The 9,805-nt window shown below is 49.2% G+C and overlaps 1 protein-coding gene across 3 annotated transcripts; it reads left to right on the top strand.

Moving 5' to 3' along the window:
* Positions 1–3,323: 3,323 nt before the first annotated feature.
* Positions 3,324–8,146, top strand: RFX5 (regulatory factor X5). 3 transcript variants are annotated; one of them, XM_033093177.1, is made up of 10 exons: positions 3,324–3,457; positions 4,365–4,493; positions 4,734–4,767; positions 5,156–5,238; positions 5,357–5,476; positions 5,663–5,782; positions 5,923–6,004; positions 6,315–6,516; positions 6,723–6,823; positions 6,957–8,146. In XM_033093177.1, the coding sequence occupies exons 1-10, from the start codon at positions 3,324–3,326 to the stop codon at positions 7,917–7,919; spliced, it is 1,968 nt and encodes a 655-aa protein (XP_032949068.1). In that variant the 3' UTR covers positions 7,920–8,146. The 3 variants fall into 3 exon arrangements, with proteins under 3 accessions (XP_032949068.1, XP_032949069.1, XP_032949070.1); XM_033093178.1 differs by having other exon boundaries at positions 3,431–3,517; XM_033093179.1 differs by lacking the exon at positions 3,324–3,457 and adding an exon at positions 3,796–3,906.
* The last annotated feature ends 1,659 nt before the right edge of the window (positions 8,147–9,805 follow it).

Genomic DNA, 9,805 nt, shown 5'->3' with positions numbered 1-9,805 from the left:
TAGGGCGAGAGTTCCGTGAATCCCCAATAGGTAGGGACAACGACCACATTCAGCAGGAAGCAGATACAGAAGAAGAGACCTCCTGTCCCTCAACTTCCCATAGAGATTTACGGGGATCACGCCTCTCAGGGGGAAATAAGGCAGGCAGGTAAGAGACAGAAATTGGGTCTCCAAGTATTCCTGAACGTTCAAAACGGCCTACGAAGAGTGACCGCCCAGAAACCTGCCCTCTACGCCCATATTTTCCCCTTATCTACCATAACCATTAACCACTGTGAAGACACTGGAAGACACAAAGTACTTAACTAGGTTAGACTGGTCACTCACACCTGCACAGTAAAGGTTACAACAACCTTCATCTCACCTTAGCCTCATTATACCATCATTATAATATCATGCATATGCCCGGAAGTTCATTACTATCATTACAACAGACTGAATTCTGGGAAGGAACATGCACAATCTGAAAAGATGAGGTAGGGCTGACCGGTGGCTCAGTTGGTTAGAGCGTGAGCTCTCGGCAACGGGGATGTCAGTTCGATTCCCACATGGGCCAGCGAGCTGCACCCTCTGCAAGTAGAATGAAGTCAATGAGCTGCTGCTCACCTCCCGGTGGCCAGATGGCTCAGTTGGTTGGAGCGAGGGCTCTCAACCACAAGGTTGCTGGTTTGATTCCCGCAAGGGATGGTGGGCTGCGCCCCCTGCAACTAACAATGGCAACTGGACCTGGAGCTGAGCTGCGCCCTCCACAACTAAGATTGAAAGGACAACAACTTGACTTGGAAAAGACCCAGAAGTACACACTGTTCCCCAAAAAGTCCTGTTCTGGGGCCGGCCTGGTGGTTCAGGCGGTTGGAGCTCCATGTTCCTAACTCCAAAGGCTGCCAGTTCGATTCCCACATGGCCAGTAGGCTCTCAACCACAAGGTTGCCTGTTCGACTCCCGCAAGGGATGGTGGGCTGCGCCCCCTGCAACTAGCAATGGCAACTGGACCTGGAGCTGAGCTGTGCCCTCCACAACTAAGACTGAAAGGACAACAACTTGAAGCTGAACGGCACCCTCCACAACTAAGATTGAAAGGACAACAACGTGACTTGGAAAAAAGTGCTGGAAGTACACACTGTTTCCCAATAAAGTCCTGTTCCCCTTCCCCAATAAAATCTTTTTTAAAAAAAAAAAGGCCTGTTCCCCTTCCCCAATAAAAATCTTAAAAAAAAAAAAAATGTGGTCTTTCTCTAGGGTCCAATAAAATAATAAATAAATAAAAAGATGAGGTAGTAGTCTTCTGTCAATCATAAGTGTCAATCAAAAGACCCAACACCCAGAGAGGAGTAGCCCATTCTAGAAGAGAAGGAAATAAAAACTCCAAGTCCACACCAGTAGACGCCTCTTGAGCCACAGTATTGTTTGGTGTTGCTCCTATCCCTTTGGAGTGCACTTTCGCTCCTAATAAACTGCCCTTTCACCACTGTATTTCTGTGTCTCATTCAATACTCTGCCCGAGACACCAAGAACCTGGACACCGCGCTGAGAAGGGTCTGTTCTCTTGTAACATTAGCATCTACAAATATGTATACGTGCAGCCTGGAACAGTGTTCAAAATGAGGTGTTTAGCATTTAGTATGGTGTCTGACACACAGTAAACACTGAATAGATTTTAGCTGTTATTAGAAAACCTTCTTGAAATCTACATAACTTTACTAACAATTGTCATCCCAATAAATTTTAATTAAAAAAATAAAAAATAAAATAAAGAAAAAAGAAAACCTTCTTGCCAGTATATCCTTATTCCCCCAACTCTGCAATTCTGCCAGTACCCACAGAAACTGCTGGTAGTAGGGAAGTGAAGGCTATAATGGTAAAGGTGATGAGATCAACCAGGTAGCACTGCCGTTCTCTTTACAAAAGCACATTGATGAGACTGGAGAACACATTAGAAGTCAGGGCTGCAAATATAGTTGTGGGCGCAACATATCTGCTGGGCAAAACAAAATATACCCATTCAAAATGTTGTTAGTCCACGACCTCTGAAATTAGATGCAAAACTTGGTCTGTATGTGCATTTTCATGGCAGAAGGTTCTTGTTAAAAAACAAAATTCAGCTGAGTAAATCTAATTGGCTTTATGAAACAATTCCTGAAATAGCAGCATCTCACCTAGAAAATCACCTAGGAAAAAAAGAGATACTCAGCAGAGTTATAAAAAATGGAAGTCTTTTATAGGAAGGAGGATGGGGCAAGGACTCATTAGAAAATAAAAGTGGAAGTTCATTGGAGGAAAGTAAGAGTTGAGGATAACAACGGGTTCTCATTGGCTGAGCTGCTCTTTTTTTTCCCACTGGCTGGGCTTGTTAGTGGGCAAGAAGAAAACCTCCCTTCCTCCTACAGGGTAGTAAAGTAGGAACACCTTTCTGTAGGAGATGACAAGGTAGTCTCTTCCAGGTTGAGGTAACTGAGAAAAGTGACAGGGTGTGAGAGCTCCCTCTAGAGACCTTCCTGACTCCAATTTTAGTTGAGATTTCCTTTATTAATTTTCACAATTCATTGCTTTCATCTGATTCATGACCTTAAAAAGCCTTAATTACTGGTAAGAGGGTGTAGAACCCATGATCTATTCAGTACAAAGTGCTCTGAGAGTGAAAAATTCGTGTGGGCATCCAGCACCCTTTGGGGGAGTCAATGAAAAATTCTAGTGTTCACTGAGTGCAGAACTATGGGGGTGCAAATGCATTAGCAACTCTTTGGAAGGAAATAAACTACACACGGCAAACTAACAGCATTTTGGCTTACAATGCATCTTATTTATTACAGCTTGTTGAGGTTTCCAGGCCTCCATTAATGAGGACAGAGTCCGTTTGCAGGTTTGAGTGCCTGTATGCATATGAGGGTGGGAAGAGGAATGGTTCAACTTGTTTTTCAGCAAAAGAGGGTTATATGAGCTTATAGCGAACTTCCATCACTACTATCCATAATTTTTTAGATATTTTATCATCCATTGATTCTTTTCTTCCAGAAGCTCTGACGACCGAAAGCAAAACTGAAATACGAAACGAGAGAGCAAAAGGAAAGAAAGCACCAGAGGGAGTCAAGCTCCGGGTCTTTCGTCCTGCGGTCCCTTTAAGAGAAGAACCTCTTGGGACCGGCAGTCCCAACCGACCCCAGTTTTAACCGAAACCTAACCCGGACTTCCCCCTCTTGACTCAAATAAGACCAACTTTGGATTTTCCCTCCCCTATTGACCAATCAGATTCTGTTACCAGGCAGACTTCAGCTGCCGCTGGTGTGAGCCCCGCTCCTTCGGTCTCCGGGTGGCATCAACGACCAATGATAGAGCAGGCCGTGCGAGTATCTAGGCAGATCGGGGCTGTTCCAGCCATTCAGGAAAAAGAAAATAAAGCAACGCACGAGCCCGCTGGGCCAGGACCGTGGGGCTGGGCTGGAGTGAAGGTGGCTACGAGGTAGTTTCTCTTTCTCCCTTACCTTTATTGTTGCTTGTGTGGGAAGGCGACTGTTCAAAGGTAGGGAGGGGGCAATATGAGTTGGGAGGAGAGCAGAAAAAGATTTTAGCTGTATTTTCAACAGCTTCTTCACCCATGTGCACGTGCCCCGAATCTGGGACCTCGTTCCCCCCACCGGGTTTCCTACGCTCAGCCCTGGAGTTCTGCTACCCTGAACCCCCTACTCTGCAGCAACCCGGGATTGAATGGAGGGGGAAGGGCGGGAGGTGGGGGCGCGCATCAGGATGGGATGTTGAGGGAGATGACGTAGGGGCCGGCGACGTGGGGAGGGGGAGCGGCGGGGGAAGCCGTGGCGAGATTAAGCAATGAGAACTTGGGCCCAGTGTTTTCCAAGCCTGGAAGGGCAGAATCTGTTCGTATCCTTTCTGACCTCCCAGGCAAATTCAGTGGTGAGGAGTATATTAGAGAATTAGAGAACTTTGTTTTGTGGTGGTGGTGGTGGTTTTTGAGGGAGAAGAGGGCAGTATGGGGGTCAGAGGCAGAAACGAACATTTCTTTGGAACATGGATCCCCAATCCCTCTAGCTCTTCCTTTACAGTTTTCCACATTTAGGAGACAGACTGCAGAAAGGTGGGGCAGATAGAGTGGAGATGGCAAAGATTTTTTGGGATATATATATATATATATATATATATATATATATAGAGAGAGAGAGAGAGAGAGAGAGAGAGAGAGAATGGAATAATTTCTAATTTTTGGACAAGGCAGTTGGTGAGAAAAAGACCACTGGAGAAATTTGGAGGCTTTCTTTCTGTTTCTCCATCTTTCTGGGTAGAGAGATGAAGAGTGCCCCGGGGTCTCTGGAGGAAGGAAAGTTAAATCTTATCCTGTTTCCTGTCAACTCTAGCCCTCATGCCGGGATGGCAGAAGATGAACCTGATGCTAAGAGCCCAAAGACCGGGGGGAGGGCCCCCTCAGGGAGTGCTGAGGCCGGGGAGCCTACCACCCTTCTCCAGAGGCTCCGAGGTACCATTTCGTAAGTACTCACCATCATCTCCAAGTCTTGTTCCAGACCTGGGCATCGATCCCTGTAGCCCCTCACTTCCTCTGTAGATGGACTGCCTCTCCCCAGGCAAGTGCATCTGACCAGGGGGAGAGTCTTGCCACTGCCAGGGTAGCAGTTCAGGAGCACCTGGTTGGCATTTCAGTCCTGAGTAATCAGACCAGGAGGGGGGAATCTTGTGTCTGACCTCCAGCTTTCTTCTCTCCTCCACAGTAAGGCCGTGCAGAACAAAGTAGAGGGAATCCTGGTGAGTATTTTGGGGAAGAGGGCAACAGAGAGATGGCGTGGGTGGGGGATGAGGATGGTGAGGATTTGAATAATTGAAAGGTTTTTCTGGGAGAGGCAGTGGTGTCTACCCTGTCAGACGACAGTTGGCTTTGCAACTTGCTACCAATATGACCTTGAGCATCTCTGTGTCTCTGTGACCTCTGATCCCCTCTGCTCCCCCTGTCACCATGGCAGCCCATAAGGGCCCCTAAGAGCACAGTGAGCACCCAGCCTCAAATCCTTCTAAGGTCCTTTTTCAGTCTGACAGTCTCTAAGTCAGCTAAAGCTTTTTGGTAAAGATCAGCAGGTCCTACTATGCATCTTTCTTGGCTTTATTGTTTCTCCTGCCTCTGTTCTTCCTTCCTCAGCAAGATGTACAGAAATTCTCAGACAATGACAAGCTGTATCTCTACCTTCAGCTCCCCTCAGGGCCCAGTACTGGAGACAAAAGGTAGGTTTGGCGCTGGACTTTCAGATGTCAGCGGAGTCAGCAGTACTGAAGTGGTAGTCTGGATAGAAGCAGGACCACTGTTGGGATCTCAGTGCTGCTTCTGTCACTTCTCTTGCAGCTCAGAGCCCAGTACACTCAGCAATGAGGAGTACATGTACGCCTACAGGTGGATCCGGAACCACCTAGAAGAGCATACTGACACCTGTCTGCCAAAGCAAAGTGTTTACGATGCCTATCGGTAGGTGCACGGAGGGTGAGAGGGTGGGTTGGTGGGCATGGGACTACCCCCTTGCCCCTGGAGAGCTCCCTGCCGTGACAGAGCCTGAGTTCTTAAAGACTTTCCCCAGCGTGATCCCCAGGGGCCCTCTGAACCCACCCATGACCTCCTCTGTGTATCTTCCCACTCTGCCCCCCACTCACCCAGGAAGTACTGTGAGAGCCTTGCCTGTTGCCGCCCACTCAGCACAGCCAACTTTGGCAAAATCATCCGAGAGATCTTCCCTGACATCAAGGCCCGAAGGCTTGGTGGCCGGGGCCAGTCCAAGTATCCTTGACTGGAGAGGTTGGGGCTGGAGGACATGGGGGGGAAAACTTGTGGATGTGGAGAGCCAGGACTAGAAACAGCCTAAACTTCCTAAGAGGCTTGGAAACCCCATGTGTAGGCTGCTCCTTAACTTGCATCAGATATTGCTACAGTGGCATACGAAGAAAGACCTTGGTATCTATGCCACCCTTGCCTGGCCTTGACCTGAAGGGCTCTGAGAGTGTAAGTAACAAAACAACCCTCTGATTGCACTCTTCTCTCCAAGGTAGAAGTCCCAGGTCTGTGGGACATGTTTTGAGGGCTGACACAGCCTAGGTCATTCTGCATATAGCTTCTGGGTATATAGGATATGCCCTGTGCCCACCCTACGGCTGGGGCAGAGGACGAAGGGAATTGGTGGGTTTCTGGGATGGGATGGTACAGGCTCCTGCCACCCCCCCGTCTGGTCTTCCTGTGGTCAACATGGGTGTTTGAGAGGGGCCGGGGGTCCTTTGGTTTGGAGTGTGATGGGGGACGTCCTTCCTCACTGCAGCCAGAAATGGGCCCAGAAGTAACCCCAGCACCTCGGGATGAACTGGTCGAGGCAGCCTGTGCCCTGACCTGTGACTGGGCAGAGCGAATCCTGAAACGGTCCTTCAGCTCCATCGTTGAGGTCGCCCGCTTCCTTCTCCAGCAGCATCTCATCTCTGCCCGATCTTCACACGCCCACGTGCTCAAGGCCATGGGGCTTGCTGGTGGGTGGACCCTCTCTTCTGTCCGAGAAACCCTCAGGCTTCAACTTCAAAGGCCCCCCACCCGTAGGAGGAGAGAGGAGCTTGGATTTGCCTTCTGCTCCTAGACCACTTTCTTTCCCTGCCTCTACCAGTCAGTCAGTCAGAATCACCCCATTTCTCCATCCTGTTTCCTCCTCCCCTTATTACCTTTTCTGACACTTACGCAGAAGAGGATGAACATGTCCCTCGGGAACGGTCCTCTAAATCCAAGAATGGTGTAGAGAACCTAGAGGGTGGAGCCCACAAGAAACCAGAGAGACCAACCCAGGTAAGGAAGTCAGTGCCCCTGACCTTGCAGCCCTGGGCTGTGGGCTCAACGTACCCTTCGCCCGCGGGTGCCGGACTTTTTCACCTCCAGTGTCCAGTCTTCCCATTCACTGTGTCCTCTGTTTACCTCTCAGCCTCCTCAGGAGCTGGAAGCCCGGGCTGGGGCTGGCCCCCCAGCACGTGCAGAGCGGAAGAAGAGTGTAGTAGAGAGCCCGGCCCCTGCAGCCAGTAACCCGCAGGTTAACGCCCTGGTGGCCCGGCTGCCTCTGCTCCTGCCCCGCGCCCCTCGCTCGCTTATTCCGCCAATCCACGTCTCTCCATCCATCCTGGCCCCCAAGCTTTCTCCAGGCGCTCTGAAATTGGCCACGCTGCCTCTGCCCACGAGGGCTGGGGGACCCCAGGCAGCTGTGCCCATCATTAATATGATCTTACCAACTGTTCCTGCTCTGCCTGGACCCGGACCTGGGCAAGCTCCACCTGCGGGGCTCACTCAGCTGCTGGGCACAGAGAACAGGGAGGTAGGCGTGGGCGGTGACCCGGGACCCCATGACAAGGGTGTCAAGAGGACAGCTGAAGTACCTGTGAGTGAGGCCAATGGGCAAGACCCACCCGCTAAAGCAGCAAAGCAGGATATAGAGGATACAGGAAGTGATGCCAAAAGAAAACGGGGACGCCCTCGAAAGAAATCAGGTGGAAGTAGGGAAAGGCATTGTACCCCTGACAAGGCAGCAGCTGCCGTGGACTCTGCCCAGGCCTCAAGGTTACCACGGGAGACATGGGCCTCTGGGGAGTCAGACAGGCCAGGGCCAGTGGGAGAGGCTGAGAAGGGGGTGGTGTTTGCCCAAGGTCAGGAAGATGGTGCTGTGTCCAAAGGAGGAAGGGGTCCCAGCTCCCGCCATGCCAGAGCAGAAGATAAAATTCCTCTTTTCACCTCGAAAGTGAGTGTCATCAAGGGCAGTAGAAGCCAAAAGGAGGGTCTTCACCTGGTCCGGGGAGAGGCAGACACTGCAGCACAGGGTAATAAAGACTTAAAGGGGCACGTGCTTCAAAGTGCCTCGTCCCAGGAGCAGAAAGACCCCAAAGCGACACCCCCGTGACAGGTGTGTGGGGAAGCATGTTTATATTCAGATGTGATCTCTACCTGACTGCCTATCCAGGCCCTTGTCCACACTCGCTTCTCTGGCTCTTTTCCGAAGGGAATTCACGCTCTTCTGTTGTACAGACAGCTGAGGCTTCTGTCTTAACACAGTGCCTGCTTCCTGCCTCTGACCTTTTCAGCTCGGTCCCCTTGGCTTCAGAGTCACTAATAAATCTAGTGACCTCCTTACCTGGATCCCTGTGCTATCCTGGGGGGAGATAGGGATGGATGGAGTATGATGAATAGTTAGGTTAGGAATCTCTGGGTTTTAAACCGTAGAAAACCTAACTCAAGCTGGCTTACAAATAAAGGTCTATTGGCTCATGTAACTGGAAAGTCCAGAGGTAGTGCTGGCTCCAGGTACAGCTGATCCAGTGTCTCTGTGTCTAAATGCCCGAGTGACTTTTCCGCCCCCGCTGCTCCCTGCTCTACCTTCCGTCCGTAGGATTACCTTCAGCCTGGGCTGCCTTGGGGCTGCCAGCACTCCTGGAATTACTTGTCTGCTGTCTTATGTCCAGCCAGAAACGTGGTATTTCTGTGCCAGGAATCCTAGCAAAAGCCCTATGATCCACTCTGATTAGGCCAGCTTGAGTCATGTATTTACCCCTAGCCAATCTCTGTGGCCAGGGGGCTGGTACGTGCTAATTTGCTTACTCTACATCTTGGACTGCACCTGTGGAAAAGGTGGGATCAGCCTCTTCAGAATCCCACAGATCCCCAAGTGGAAACTGGAAGGGGGACGTCCCTGGGGAGGCAGCTGACACCCAGCCACTGCTAGGAAGTACGTGTGGTTTTAGCTTGCTAGGTGGAAATCAGCCATACCTGCTTTTCTCCCTCACAGCCTGGGCCTTTTCCTTACTGCAGCTGTAACCTCTTTCCTCTTATTGTGGTCTCAGAAGGAATGAGAGGGAAGTCACCCTCCTTTCGGGACTATCCCTTTAGTCTCATTTAGATGACAGTCTCTTTTTTTCACCTGTGTCTCAGAGCTCCCAAGCTCCTTCCTTTTTCTGTTTCCTGTTTTCCTGATTTCTGCTTCCCTATCTCCCACCCTACTGCCACTCTCACCAAATAGAGGGAAAGATTTCCTTCTAGTCATTTTATTAAATTCATTCTGCACCCACCAGGTGTCAGTCTCTTGTCATACGTGTGTCAGGACTAGCCAGGATTGTGGGGTTTAGGCTAGCTGTATGGAAGGGGGTGGCTCTGTGCATCAGGGAGCACATATGGAAAGGCAATCCAGACGGTCCAGGTGCATCCTGGGAAAAGCAGTAAACCAGCCAGCGTTTGCCGAAGACACTTGGTCTTCTGCCGCAGTAGGGTAGCTTCTGTCAGGGAATCTTGGTTCTTCCCAAGAAAGACAGATTTTCTTTCAGGGAGACTTGTTCATTTAGTTGTGCTACAGCAGATTTTTAAAAATTATAATATGTAATGTTTGATATCTATAAAGAATGTATTTAACATGAATAAATTATGAAGCCTAATAATTAAATGACTACCTATGATCCATCATCCAATTTATGCATTAACACATTAGAAATACCATTGACTTTTTTGTGTTCCTCCCCTATCCTATTCCCTACCTCTCCATAGAGGTAACTACAGTCCTTAATTTTGTGTTTATTAATTACCTACTATATATATATTTAACTATACATATTTAACCATATGTGTATATATCCTTTAGAAATCTATTCAGTTTTGCTTTTTTAGCATTGCACAAATTTTATACTCTAATAATACCTTGTAGTTTGCTTTTTTCACGTAACATTATTTCTAAGGTTCATCCACATTGTTGTAGATAGTTATGATTCATTCATTTTCATCTGTATAATATTTCATCAAGTG

Source organism: Rhinolophus ferrumequinum, chromosome 22, assembly GCF_004115265.2.
Source record: "Rhinolophus ferrumequinum isolate MPI-CBG mRhiFer1 chromosome 22, mRhiFer1_v1.p, whole genome shotgun sequence".
Lineage (NCBI taxonomy): Eukaryota > Metazoa > Chordata > Mammalia > Chiroptera > Rhinolophidae > Rhinolophus > Rhinolophus ferrumequinum.
Note: the sequence above shows the minus strand (reverse complement) of the source record. Positions and strands in the feature narration are given on the sequence as shown.